This window comes from Physeter macrocephalus, chromosome 6 (genome assembly GCF_002837175.3).
Source record: "Physeter macrocephalus isolate SW-GA chromosome 6, ASM283717v5, whole genome shotgun sequence".
NCBI lineage: Eukaryota > Metazoa > Chordata > Mammalia > Artiodactyla > Physeteridae > Physeter > Physeter macrocephalus.
In genome coordinates, this window is record NC_041219.1 from 33637339 (window position 1) to 33652595 (window position 15257).

General features: G+C 39.2%; 1 protein-coding gene across 1 annotated transcript in view; it reads left to right on the forward strand.

The window, feature by feature from the left end:
• The window catches only part of NR1H4 (nuclear receptor subfamily 1 group H member 4), a 45365-nt gene that overhangs the window by 13616 nt on the left and 16492 nt on the right, over positions 1 to 15257 (forward strand). Inside the window, exons 3-4 of the mRNA XM_007103366.2 lie at positions 12599 to 12739; positions 14687 to 14820. Coding sequence (XP_007103428.1) covers positions 12599 to 12739; positions 14687 to 14820 — 275 coding nt within the window. The remainder of the gene's footprint in view (positions 1 to 12598; positions 12740 to 14686; positions 14821 to 15257) is intronic.

The window sequence follows — 15257 nt, forward strand, 5'->3', positions numbered from 1 at the left end:
TCCATAGTGGCTGTATCAATTTACATTCCCACCAACAATGCAAGAGTGTTCCCTTTTCTCCACACCCTGTCCAGCATTTGTTGTTTGTAGATTTGCTGATGATGCCCATTCTGACTGGTGTGAGGTGATACCTCATAGTAGTTTTGACTTGCATTTCTCTAATAATTAGTGATGTTGAGCAGCTTTTCATGTGCTTCTTGGCCATCTGTATGTCTTCTTTGGAGAAATGTCTATTTAGGTCTTCTGCCCATTTTTGGATTGGGTTGTTTGTTTCTTTAATATTGAGCTGCATGAGCTATTTATATATTTTGGAGATTAATCCTTTGTCTGTTGATTCGTTTGTGAATAGAGACATTGTTTTTAAAACTTCCAGCTCTGTACCTGGCACACCTTGAGTGCTCATAAAACATTCGCTATTGTTGTTTTGTTGATGAATTCCTATTATTTTATCATTGTTATTCTTCTCTTCATCCAGCCCCCTTAATTTGGATCATACACTATTTTCAAAACTATCTCTCTTCCTATTAGTTAACTAATTAAGCCTCTAGCTGCTGGGAGTTTGAATTAATTAATTCAATTTTTTTCAGTAAATATTATTGAGTACCAACTATATGCCAGGCACTATTCTAAGCTTACGCGATACAGTGGTGAACAAAACAAAATTCCTGCTCTCACTTTCACCATTTTAAAGCAAAGTAGGAAAACAGTTTACATAATTGAGCTAAAATAGACAAAAAGAGAAACCAGTAAAACAAACAAAGAAGATTAAAAATACAAAAGCAATAAAATGGTATCTAAAAGAATATACAGAAAAAGGAAATGATAGAAGGGTGATTTCCAATGAATAAAAGTTGATATTTCAAATAAATATAGAGCAATGGTATAAGACAAACTGAAGACAATAGAAATTAGATTTAAATAAGAAAAAATGTTTAAACTAAATATATAAGCAATATATAAATAGGAAAGTAGTGACTAGAGGCCACTAGTCAGTATAAGCCTCCAGCTCCTGGGAGTTTGCCTACCTGGGAGTTTAAACAGTTGTTAAAGAGCTGAAAAGCCCAACCCCTGCAGATGTTACCCTTGCCCTCAATCTCCCAAGGATACCCAGTAAGGGTGAGGGTGTCCACGGATTTTTGCTTTCAACTCCTTCACACAACTTTGTTACTTGAACATTTTGTCAAAGCAATGAGTACCTGTCATTCAAAAGTCAAACGGTAGAAAAGCCCCTACCCAACCATTTCTGCCCCAAGTCCTGCTCCTCAGAGGCAATCACTGATAACCACTAGTGGTTTTGTGTTTTTGTGTTTTGCATTTTGTTTTTTGATCATTTGGATAGGCTTTATTTCCACAGAACCATCTCTCCTCCTTACAAACACAGAATTAAAGATATAGAGAAGGCATACCATTTTTAAAATAATATTCCTTCATTATGCTTTTCATAGCCATGGAATTAGTAGTAATGGCTCTCTTTTATTTCTGATACTAGTAATTTGTGTCTTCTCTCTTTTTTTGGTTAGCCTTGCTAGATATTTTTCAATTTTATTGATCTTTTCGGAGAACCAGCTTTGGTTTCATTGATTTTCTCTGCTGTATTCCTATTTTTAATTTCACTGATCCTGCTCTAACTTTTATTATTTCTCCTCTTCAGCTTATTTTGGATTTAATTTGCTCTCTTTTCTAGTTTCCTAAGGTGGAAGTTTAGATTATTGGATTTTATGTATTTCTTTTCTAATGTATTCAGTTAATGCTATGAATTTTTCCGCTGAGCACTGATTTTGCTATATCCCACAAATTTTGATGAGTTGTATTTTCATTTTCATTTAGTTCATTTCTACGTTTTTCCTTTGATAGCCACCTCTGTATTTTAGATGTACTTTATGTGTAACATTTCAGAAACAGTTTGTTACTGAAACAGGTAGGACTAAGTGTAAGACATATCATATTTTTATATTTCTGTAATCAAATTTAATCTTTCCCAGGCTCATAATCCCCCTGGCTGATGAGAAATTCCACTGGGGATATATTTGGGGAATGCTCTTTTCCCCAGGAACATGCAGAAATCTCAGGGGTCTTACACAGGGTGGAATATTTTGGTATTAGTTGATATGCTCCTTGTTCACCTTTGAATTGATCTCTTGAGAGTGGACAACTCAGCCACCTTTGGACATGGGTATTTTATCTCAGGGTTTCCAAGGTCATGGTTATTAATATCTTCCCATCCTCATCTCAGAGCTATCCCATTAGAGATTTGTCACCTCTCTAGAGGCTCTTTATGGGTGCTGGTCCAATACTAAGAGAACCTGTGAGACTCATCCCATTCTCAGGCTCTGGTGAAGTTTCCCAAACCTCTTTCCAGCTAAGCTGCCTCTGCTCCCCCAACTCTAAAAGCATTGACCTCCACCTCCATCATCTTTGAGATGATGCAGTATAACCCTTTCAATGAGGGGTTGAACACAAAAGACCTATCCAAGAGTTATCTTTATCTAGAGATAAACAACTTCAGCTTTGTCTTAGCAAGTGAGCATAAAAAGATGGCTACCCTCTTGGGATGGGATAGAAAAGCAAAAGACAACAAAACAACACCCCCAAACCCCAAAACAATAGGACCAAGTATAAATCACACATGAATCACTTGATAAATCATCCTTCACATTAAAATTCCTAAAATTGTTGAAAAAATACACATTTATGGACTCAGACAAACTGGGAAAAATAAAGATTCTCGGTTATGGGCTGGACAGTTTCCACTGGAGACTCTTTACTTCATTTATCCTTAAAGTGGCTCCTTGAGATAGTATTATCATCTCCTTTTTCCAAATAAAAATACCAACACTCAGAAATTCGCCCAGATCTCACAGCTGTGAAAGAATTCAGTAGAACTGGTACTCAAATCTGCAGGACTCTTGAACTACACTTTTTCCTCTGTACCATCCTGCCCTTCATCCTGCTGTCAGTGGCTTTCCAAAGACAGTCAGCACTAAAGTGCATACAAGGAAAGTCAGTGTTTTAAAAGTCAGTTCTGTTGGGAAAAACACTAACACAGAAAAAGCAAACAAAGCCTAGATGATGGCAAATCCAAACCCATTGGTTGTTTGGCAGAATGGTCTCCTGGTGTTTTCCACCAACATGCTTTCCAAAAGCAGTCATAACTATAAATTAGTGAACAACATTCACCGTGTACAAAATAAAACATTGCCTAATAACTAAGGTTATCAGTCCCTTCCGCACATAGAAATGAGAAGCATCTGTCATATTTTTAAAAATAAAGAACAGCATCAAATATAGAAATTTATACATTTACAGACAATATCTTGTTTGTTCATTATCACACATTTTAACAAAATATGAGTAAATATGGAAAAAATTTTAAACCTCAAATATGAAATAAAGTCAGTCTATTATACTGACTTTTAATTTTGCTCAGGCTTAGATGAGCTGTGTCTATAACCATTCTGGGAAATATAGGATACACACTGTCAAATAATATAATTTTTTTTTATTATAAAATGTCAGGTAAGTGTAAAGGAGAATGTAGTTTCTGTATTTTTATTTGCAAAATACAAACCATTAAAAATTGGATACCTCAAATCATATAGTTAATCAGAGAGAAAAACAAGACATCTAGATATCTTCATTTCTAATTGTGGTACATATGAGATTTAAAAGATATACTTTGAGAACCTCATTTGAAAGATGCAGGGAGAGGCTAAGAAGCAGAGTTATGTTTTGTTTGTTTTTAACATCTTTATTGGAGTATAATTGCTTTATAATGCTGTGTTCATTTCTGCTTTATAACAAAGTGAATCAGCTATACATATACATATATCCCCATATCCCCTCCCTCTTCCGTCTCCCTCCCACCCTCCCTATCCCACCCCTGTAGGTGGTCACAAAGCAAGAGCTGATCTCCCTGTGCTATGCGGCTGCTTCCCACTAGCTATCTGTTTTACATTTGGTAGTGTATGTATGTCCATGCCACTCTCTCACTTTGTCCCAGCCAAAGGTATGTTTTGATTGGTGATCTATTTGAAGTTTAGAAAACTGTTCACCTCAGAGGTACACCATACAATCATGTGTTATTATTGAACATTTAATTTTTAACCTACTTAAGCTAATGAGATAACTATTAATAGTGTGTAGAGTCTCTCCCTTCATTCATTCAACAACTATTCACTGGGTGCCTGGTAGGTACAGGCACCACCCTTGGCCTAAGGGTATAACAGTAAATAAAACAATGTTTGACAGAAGAAAATAAAATGTGACTTGCTGATGGTTTGGATGTGGAATGGGAGAGAAAGAGAAGAGACAAAAATTACTCCAAGAACTTTGGTCCTAGCAACAGGGAGACGGGTGTGAGATCTACTGAAAGGGGAAAACTGGGGAGGAGAAGGATTGGGGTTGTAAAAGCAGAAGATCCATTCTGGACAGGTTAAGGTTAAGGTGCCTGTGAGATATCCAAGCGGAGAAGATGAGTAGGTGTTTAGGTTTGTGCATCTAGGGTTCATTAAAGAGACCTGGGCTAGAGATATAAATTTGAGACATCTCAGTATATCAATGTGTTTAAGCTGCATTTAAAGCTAAAGGGGTGGCTGAGATCACATAAGGATTCAATTTAGTTAGAGGACTGAGGACTTAGCCCTGGAGTGCTGGAATATTTAGAGGTGGGGAAGATCAAGAGGACCTAAAAAGGAGAATGAGAGAGACCAGTGAGGAAGAAGGAGAACCAAGAGGGTGGACTCGTGGAGGCCAGTGAAAGAGATTGACTCAAGAGGGAAGAAGCACATAACTGTGTCAAACACTGATGGTGGTTCAATGAAGGGGAGCACTGAGAATTGAAGCAAAGTGGAGGATCCTTTTCAGTGGCATGGTGGGGGTAAAGCCTATCAGCATGGGTTTAAGAGAAAAAGGAGGAGATCAAGTAGAGACAGCCAATATGGACTACTCTTTCAAGAATCGTAAAGAGGAGCAGAGAAGCAGGGCAATGGGTGGAAGGGTGGGGGTCAAGGGAGAGTTTTATTTTAAGGTGGGGTTTGTTTAGAAGGGGACAAGTCCATCTTTAGTAAAAGGAAGGAAGGCAGATTATGTGGTGCAGATACAGATAGACTGATGGATTTCATGGTGGTGCACGTGGGAATTCTCTTCTGATATGTTCGATTTTCTCAGTCAAATAAAAAGCTCAGTTGCTAGCTGAGAGTCAGAGGTGCAGAAGTGGTGTTGAGAGGTTGAAACGGAAAAGTTGTAACAAAGTCTAGGACAGGAGAGGGTGCTGACTAGGAACATGACAGGATTGCCTGCAGTAAGGAAACCCCACCCCAGATTGCTGTCAGGAACACATAAAACTATTAATATGGTTGTGTGCTTCTTCCTGGCACATTGAGGCTACTCAAGTGTAGGCATGGAGTAGGTGACGAGTTGGGTTTAATCAAATTCAACAGAATCAAAAGAATTAAAGGAGATAGATGTGGTACATATATACAATGGAATATTAGTCATTAAAAGGAAAAAAATTGTGCCATTTGCAGAGATGTCGATGGACCTAGAGACTGTCATACAGAGTGAAGTAAGTCAGAAAGAGAAAAACAAATATTGTATAATATCGCTTATATGTGCAATCTAGAAAAATGATTCAGATGAACTTATTTTCAAAGCAGAAATAGAGACACAGATGTAGAGAACAAACATATGGATACCAAGGGGGGAAGTGGGGGTGGGAGGAACTGGGAGATGGGGATTGACATATATACACTTCTATGTATAAAATAGATAACTAATGAGAACTTACTGTATAGCACAGGGAACTCTACTCAATGCCCTGTGGTGACCTAAATGAGAAGGAAATCCAAAAAAGAGGGGATATATGTATAGGTATAGCTGATTTACTTTGCTGTACAGCAGAAACTAACACAACATTGTAAAGCAGCTATACTCCAATAAAAAGTAACAACAACAAAAAAGAATTAAAGGAGATAATTTTAAAATTAAAAAGCAAATAAGATTGGTTGTCAGTGGGAAGGATGACTGGGTGTCCTGGGGACAGATGTGGGAAGGAGATATTTTACTCTGTATTCTTTTATATCTATCGAGTTTTGATCCATAGAAAAGAATGAACTCTTCAGTAAGTTATAAGATAACTTTAGATACAGGTAAGTGATGTGAAGAATGTAAAACAGCATGGAAAAAACATGGCTAGAGCACATGAAGGGTATGCTATAGATAAAGTGGTGATACTTGAGCTGACATAGAGGATGAGAGGGGTTCTGCCTTCTTTATTATTATCATCATCATCATGATTAATTACAGCTAAGTACAATGCCTTTAATTCTGAGCTTGAGTGGGAGGTGATTTATTTTTTGGTTATTCAAAATCATGAGGCCAAATAATCAAACTGACCTTTTAAAAATTGTTAAAAGTGATTATGTTTATTTATGTTGCTAAAATGAGGTAGATTTGTTTTCTTTCCCAGTTCAGTTATGTGGTTGAGCTGATAAATAATTTTTTATCTTTATAAGAAAGATTTTAAAAACCATTAACCTGTAGCTTTTGCCAATCAACTTATCCACATGGTACCTGGCAATGTCTTACACCTTGATCCTGTACTTTCTGTTAATAGTTTAAGGCAAAAGGAGAAACAGACTCAGAGCTGCCTCCAGGGCACATGCCCACAAAGGCAATTCCCAAATGAGTCTAGAAAGAGTAATCCCATTGAGTAGACAAGGAGATTCCTTGCCCACCTCTCTAAGGATGCTCTTTGTGTTTCTGCAGCCTGCTTTTACCCATCAGGAGGGAGAACAAGATGTGCTGTTAGACAGAATGTTCTGGTCCATGTTTTCTGGTCTTGGGGACTCCCTGTTCCTCCTGGGCATTTCCCTCCCTCACTGGCTCATATTCATTGCTTGAGACTGCATGCAAATACTACTGCTATCCCTGGCTTAGCCACAGGGGTTGGCAAACTTTTTCTGTAAAGGACCAGAGAGTCAATATTTCAGGCTTTGCAAGTATTAATGTCTCTGTCTCAGCTCTTTGACTCTGCCATTGTAGTGCAAAAGCAGATATGTAAATGAAGATCTTGGTTTTGTTCCAATAAAACTTTATTTATGGATGCTGACATTTAAATGTCATGTAATTTTTACATATCACAAATATTCTTCTTTTGATTTTTTTTGAAAACATTAAAATATGTAAAACCCATTCTCAGGTTGTGGGCCATACAGAAATATGCAGGGAGCCAAATTTGTCCTTAGGCTGTAGTTAGCCAACTCCCGGCGTAACAGGATGATCCCTATCAGCGCTTCAGGGCCACCTGCATCTCCTTGTATCTGAACTTGGAACTTCCCCATTGTTCCTACTCCTGCATTCTTCTGCACCTGTCTTGGGCCATGTTTCTTCATAAATTTACTCGGGTTTCTGTCTCTCTGAGATTCATCAACATTTTTGATACACTGACAGAGTAGTATTCAAACATTTTTACAGACTATGTTATTTTAATGAACTTTTATTTCACAGTATATATATATTTTTTTTCCAGAGGGAGTATAGAAGTTTGATGAATGCCCTTTGACTACTGAGTTGTTTGTTGATTTGCCTACTTTGGAGTGACATTAGGCAACTTCCCGAAATAAAGTCAGTTCTTTTCAAACTTATTTAAGAAAAAAAATTAGAAATTATAGTGATAAAAGTAAGTGTTGGAAAATCAGGTAGACATTTTTTTTGTGGCTCTCTAATAGATAAAGGGGGAAAAAAACCTTAAAAGCAACATTAACAAGAACTAAATAGTCAAGAATAATTTTTATCAACTGCATCTCAAAAGTTTGAGCGTTTGCTTTTTCAAAAAAAAAAAAACAATCTAAAACAGCTCCTGCCAGGTGATCAGGAGTCTATTATTGAGTTCTAAAAATTTCAGCAAGCAACTCAAAGAGAGGAATTGAGATCCTAAAGTCTAAGAAATTGTGTGATGGAGACCAAAGCTCACCTGGTTTAGTATTGGCAGCTGTTCTCTCTAGTTTGTGCTACTTTGCAGTTTTCTACCAGTGAGACAGAGGTGGAGAAGACATCTGGAGTGGGGAGGGAGAATAGGATGTTTCCCAAGAAATTTTGGAGAGAGGGATGAAACTGTGGAGCACTTCATGTGCAAAATGGGCTTTGGGGAGATTAATGTCAAAAGACAATTTTTAGTAATGTAATCTCCTTACTAGAAGGACAGCATAATATAGTGGTTAAGAGCATAGAGTATGGAACTGAGCCTATCAGCGTTCAAATCTGAGCTCTACCATTTACTATGTGTAGGACCTTGAGCAAATTACTTAATTTCTGTGTAACTCAGTCTCCTTACCCATAAGAGAGAGATAAGAATAGGTCTCCCTCATAGGATTGTTATTAGTGTTAAGTGAAACGCCGTATGCAAAGTGTTTAAAAGTGCCTGCTACAAAATAAGTCCTGTAAAAGTGGGTGGTGGAGTCCTTTTTATTCTATGGTCTGCTGAGGCAGAACTAAAAGCTGACTTTCTTTAGGCCATATTGGAGGTTAAGATAACTAATTCTTCAGTCCTATGTGTTTGTTGCTGTTTAAAAAGTCAGGAGACCCTTAGAGGTTTAAACATCAACCAACATTTTATTGATTTCAAAGTAATGTGTGGCCTACTGTCAGTCCCTGGAGTCCAGTATGTGCATGTGTGTCTGTGTGGGCACGTGTGTATGTATGAGTTGGAAGCAGGGTATGGTATGGGTTCTATCTGTATAAAGAAGCAGAAAAGCAGGATGTCCAATATTCTGCATAACTGAGGGATCCATTTTACCATCCTATAGTTTATTCGCCTTCTCCCCAGGCCCCCTAGCGCTACACACTCCCCTGAGGGCAATGCCAGCCCTGTCTATTCATCTTTGATTACCAGGGAGCCTGTGTTCCTCAGTGAATTTCCTTTCCATTCATTTTCAAATGACTTTTCTGATATGGGCATTGTTGAATATGCACAAGATAGAGGCAGAGGTATGTGTATGGATTGATTTGCATAAGTATAAATACAGTATATGTAGCCTTATTTAAATGATAAAATGATAATATTGTGTTGCCACCTCAGAGTGAAAGCTAATTAATTCAGCTATTGAGATGATAACGATTCCTTTCTCAGTTAATACCAGAGCAAAAAAACCTGCAGAATTGTCCTAGCACTGTTCCTTTGACTCATCCTGGAATAAGGAATTTTATTTCAGTTCATTATTGAGCTATCAATATCTATCATGGTTTTAGAGGAAATTGTTCCTGGGAGGGGCTGAAAATTAGTGGGAAGATTGACTCAAGTAAGCTAAAGTGGTCATTGAGATCAATCATTTGGTATCAGGAAAAAAGTTGTTTTTTCTTTTCTTTCTTTCTTTTTTTGTCTGTAGTTTCTTTTGAATTGCATGATGTGGTGTTTGCACTCCCAATATCAACAATGATCTGAAGCACAGTCTTTTTTTAGACTTTATGTGGTTGGATTTGACATTTAGGAAAATGGTAATACCTTTCCTACTGAGTTATACCAGCTCACAAATTCAAAAGCAAGTCTATGACTTGCGGTACGCGGGCCTCTCACTGTTGTGGCCTCTCCCGTAGCGGAGCACTGGCTCCGGACGCGCAGGCTCAGCGGCCATGGCTCACGGGCCCAGCCGCTCCGCGGCATGTGGCATCTTCCCGGACCGGGGCACGAACCCGCGTCCCCTGCATCGGCAGGCGGACTCTCAACCACTGCGCCACCAGGGAAGCCCATCTATGAACTTTTTTAACCTTGACATCTCTAACTTTTTCTTCAGTCTGTTTTCATATTGAGTTAGTTATCAAGTCCTGAATGTTCCTCTGTTTCCTCCCCCCACCCCCTCCATATAGGTCAGGCATCATAACAGCCTCTTGCTGTTATGGCCATAACAGCCTCTTGCCTCCAGTCTCTGGTCTCCCTGTCCCACCTTTCTTGACCTTGCCCCAAGGAGTCTTCCCAACGTGCAGGTTAGGCTAGACCCTCCCCTGCCAAAACCCTCTAAAGGCTTCTCTCTCTCTCTACTTGATATAAAGATTCAACTTCCTTGCCTGGAGTTCAAGGGCATTTAACCATATTCTGTCCCACTACATGCCCTCATCCAGCTCCCACTAATTCTCCCCACACTCTACCCTCCCATCAAGATGGATTATCTACCCTTCCTTGGAATTTCCATAACTCCGTGCATTTGCTCATTTCCCAGACTGTCCTTCCTCCCTCAAAGTCCATGTTTCAAAATTCTACTTATTCTCTGAGGTCCAGCTCAAATTCTACTTCCTTCATGAGTTCTTCTGTGGTTCCCCCTACTTGGAATTAATCAGAGCCATTCCCAGCCCATATAATGCCTTCTCCTCGAGACCCTAGACTTTTAGCTGATGGGAAATTGTCATATTATACTTATTTTACTAGGACAATTTTTATTGCCTTCTGCTTGGAAAATTGTCGTAACAAATGTGCAGATCTCCAAGTCTATGATGGAATTGCTGTCTCCCTTTAATGTGGCACATGCTTCACAAGCATTTAGTGTGGCCATGAAATGATCACTTTTTCATCTACATTCCAATAATTTATTACTTAATTAGCTATCCTATCACTCTACATTTTTATTGTGCTGTGATTTTACTTCTTTGTCTTCCCCCTAAGTTGGAAGCTCTGAGGGACAAGGAATGTTTTCTTCATCTTGGTATCTCCCTTGCATTCTCTGATGCAGCTTTCAGATAGTAGGTATTTAATATTAAGTTATTCTACTCTCTTGTGATGCAAGGGGGGCAGTTATAGCATAGTGGTTAAGGGTGTGGGCTTTGGTGCATGACTGTCTGGATTTGAATCTTTTTAGTCCAATTATTAACCATGTTATCATGGCCAAAATACTTAACCTCTCTGTACCTTTTTTCTTCCTCTGTAACATGGGGACACATAATATTATCTTCATCATAAAATTGATATAGAGATTAAATAACTAAATGCAGGTGAGGTGGTTAGAACAACAGAGAGTGGGTGCTTAGTAAATGTCAGCTATTATTTCAACAGGCTGTTAAAATAGGAAGGACACTGCTGTCTCAATTTTGGCAAAGGCATGAAGACAATAGATGCTACATTCCAAAGCGAGTCCATCTTGCAGTGGGTAGTTAAGAACTAGTTAAATACCTCGCTTACTTTGAGGGTTATGAAGTGAGCAGGAGTTGGAAATTAGAGAGTGATCTTTAAAGATTTTGGAACATGTGATTAGTGTGCTAGGAATCCCACATTCCCATTGCAAAGGGGTGGGGTGGGGTGTGGCTGTCTGCCCCTGGCGGCCACAACTGGAAAGTATGGGACTTTTGTGAGAACTAGAAAAATACACTAAGGAGGCCCTGCTGCCCCAGGCCCAATGGAAGGGTCTTCAACAGGATCACTCAAGGAGATTGACATGTATTCCCTGCAGCTGAGGGACACTGAAGATTGGCGTCTGACTTTCACCTGAGAAGTTGAAAGGGCAAGAGGGTGGGTGGCTGACTGCTCATAGGTAGGTGGGAGCAATTTTCTCTGAGTCTGTTGGAGCAGAGAAAACTGGCATGGGGTTGGTCCATGGAGTGGAGGGACATCAGAAGAAAGAGGATGCAGGTGAATTGCCAAATTCCTAGATGCTGAAGAAAGAGATGCAAGCCATGGGCTAGAAGAGAGACATATTTGCCCTCAACAAGGAACTGCAGAGGAAAGTATCCCAGTGATGGGAGGAGTTCTCAAAAGAACCCAAACCAAGGGAGAAAGAGTCAGTTTCCAAAACTTGCTAGATACAAACCAGCTTCTAACGACACCAGGCAAGTAAGCTCTTTCCTGTCACTTCTTCCCCTGCCTCCCCCAGCCCTCTCCTTATTCACCACTCCACCTCGACTCCGGAAGTGTCAGGAACCATGGTCATCCAGGTCTATGGGTGGAGGAGGAAGAGGAGAAGCAGAAAGGAGGCCAGTCAGTCCCCTCCCTACCTCCAGGCAGCTGAACTGTAGCAGATGTAGCTGTGGCTGCATCCTCTCCGGCGAGGTGTTTATTTTAAAGCAAGATTGGCATGTTTATTATTATACCAAGCTGCGTATATTAAGTACTGAATTGAAACCTCAATACTCACTTCCGAGTCTGACCTCTGCATCCAGAACTGATCATTCAGTCAGCCTCTCTGCCTCAGCACAGCCCAGGAACTCGGAATTTCACTAGTTTGGTTGTTTGCCTCTCTTTGTTCTCAACCAACCTGTAAACTGTAAGAAGGCAGTGATAACTTATTCACCCCGTACCACCAGCACCTAGAGCTCATTAGTACATAATGGTCTCCCAGTAAAGATACACTAATGAAAGTAATTTATCTTTTAAAACAAACCAAGATTTTTCCAAAGAGAGGCTATAATATAATTCAAATGTGCCTTTATTTTTGAGAAATAAATCGTTAACAACAGCAGCCATCTGGACTGTGCAGCGCAGCCAAAAGTACATTTGTCACCGATATGGTCAGGGATGGCCTGGGTGCCCCGCAGGGGTTCAAGAGAAAAATGCTCTGGCATCTCTCAATCCAAGTGTGTTGTTAGGAGCCTCTTACTTCTTTCCGTGTTTCTTCCCCAGGTTTCTTCAGGAGAAGCATTACCAAAAATGCTGTGTACAAGTGTAAAAACGGGGGCAACTGTGTGATGGACATGTACATGCGAAGAAAGTGCCAAGAGTGTCGACTAAGGAAATGCAAAGAGATGGGAATGTTGGCTGAATGTATGTATACAGGTATTCGCAACAAGCAATTAAATTCCACTAAAAATCTCTTAAGGAGGCAGATGTCAGGTAACTCACATGATTAGAATTGTACGTCACATATTAAAGAAGAGACTTACTAAGCCGTCTAAGTTCTTGAAAAGGGTAATGAACCACTGAAATTGTCGAAACTGTCAGCTAAAGAGCATCTTATGCACCTGAAAGAAACAGCTGTGTTTTGGTGTCCACTGTTGCAATGAATTATACGTGAAGTGAAATGGCGTTAACATACAGTCAAAATAACATGTTTTAATAAGCTACAAAGAATGACAGTCTAAATGTTTCCTCCAAATATGATTTAATATCCTTCTTATTTATTGTTTAATCAGTATAAAAATTCACAATTGTGGGAAAAATTAAGAATGTTCTATAAGATGTAACTGCCTCTCGATTGTCTAAATAGAGTTTTAAACCTAGTCATTTTATTAAGACTCCTTTTTCTCTTAGTGCGGCTTTGAACCAATTTGTATAGGTTTACACAGGAAATTAACTACTCCGAGTTTTAATATAATTCGGTCCTTCAATCAGATAAAGAGACACTGTATTAACCGCTGGCTTTGTGAGAAACCATAATCTTCATCAAAATTTGGAATGCATGCTCGTACATAACATATTAATTTTTCATTCTGCAAATTCTACAGACCACTCAGATTCTGAGATATGTCCTATTCCTGCTCAAAACACAAATAGACAAACAAACGTCACCAAGGGGATGATAACATTCAGAGAGGGAATGCCACATGAAATAAAAGCCTTTGGAAGGTGACTCCAGTTCTATTGTTCCCCAACTGCAGGCAACTGGGATGGACCCAAAGAAATAACGCGTGCAGGAGGGGGGTAAAAATAGGTCAGTGTAAATAATCCAGCTCTGGATGGATGAAAATTTTATAGTGCCCGATCACAATCTCTTCTTAGCGTATATGAAACAAGAGACTGCGGTAGCGGCTGTGGCTGGAATCCAATCTTGCAGTGGAAACACTTACTTCGATCCTGGGTGGTTCATGTTCCTCATCACTTAAATATGAACCTATTCCAGCAAAGTCCTGAGGACATTTTTCATGACTCCACCTACAAGAGTCTATAATGTTATTTATGAAAACACAAACTTATCTAGTAACAGATATAAGAGCTTTTGTATGATCCTATAAAATAAATGCCCTGGACAAAGAAACTCTTGGAACTTCGTTTCATTAACATTGAGAGAATAAGGAAGTTAAATAGGAACATGGAAGATTGTTCTTCATTATTTTAATAGTTCTGTTTAAGTGTAAATTTATGATGATACTGTATGATTATTAAAAAGAAAATTTCAGTCCTCTGGAGTTATTTTCATCTGTAACTATATTCTTAATAATTTGTACAGTTCTGAAAATTAACAGGACTTTAAAATTTTTCCCTGAAGGATGTTGACATCATTTTACTCAACACGTTTACTTTTGTGTTTAATGTGAAATTGGATCTACTTCTTACAGTACAGTTATGTAAACATTGATGGAAAACAATATTAATTCTATGTTTTGAAACACTAGCTTTCAAGGCCCCCTAGGCCAGGAAAAGGTGAGTGTCATTCACCTTTTTTATTGAATACCTTACATTTGTACAATGCTCTGGTGTTACAAATTCTTTGCAGAAAGCTCATTTTAAAAAATGACCGACCCAATGATATTTAATCTATAGAAAACTCTGTGGGGTAAATATTATTCTCATTTTACCAAGGAAGAAACTGAGGCTCACAGGAGATACATTTCTTGTTCAAGACCAAGTCTTAAAGTGTCAGTAGGGCTAGAATTAGCTCTGTGCTAAATGGCAAAGGAGACCTTTTGAGCCGACCACACCTCAGCCGCCTTGGGACCACACACCCAACAGGACTTTCCTTGGATGGCGAAGACTCTCTGTTTATGTTTTCAGGCTTGTTGACTGACATTCAGTGTAAATCTAAAAGACTGAGGAAAAACGTGAAGCAGCACGCAGATCAGACCATTAATGAAGACAGTGAAGGACGTGACTTGCGACAAGTGACCTCGACAACTAAGTCATGCAGGGTAATGACGGGCCAGCGCGTCCACCATAGCCAGCGGCCACTGAGCTTCTAGGATGTTGTGACTTGGGCGGGGGGCTTTCACACCAGGGCCACAGCCACAGCAGAATTTCATTTCAAGTGTGCATCAAGTGCTTTTTAGTCAAGAGAGTAATACATGCTTCCATGTAAAAATTCAAAGGATAGCAGTTATGTAAACATGAATGAAGTAAAATAAGTGAAAGTTCTCCATCCCCCTGATCCCATTCTCCTCCTGCTTCCCAGAGGTAGCCAGTGGGAATGGTTTGGGGTTTAAAACGAGTGTCGATGACATTTTTTTCCCTGTCAATGAGAAGGGAGGCTCAGACTGGAAAGGATGTGGACTCATTAGGGGTTTGTGGATTAGTCCTTATCAAGGGGTAAAACAGGGTGAATACACATCTGTGGGTCAATAGAGAAAGG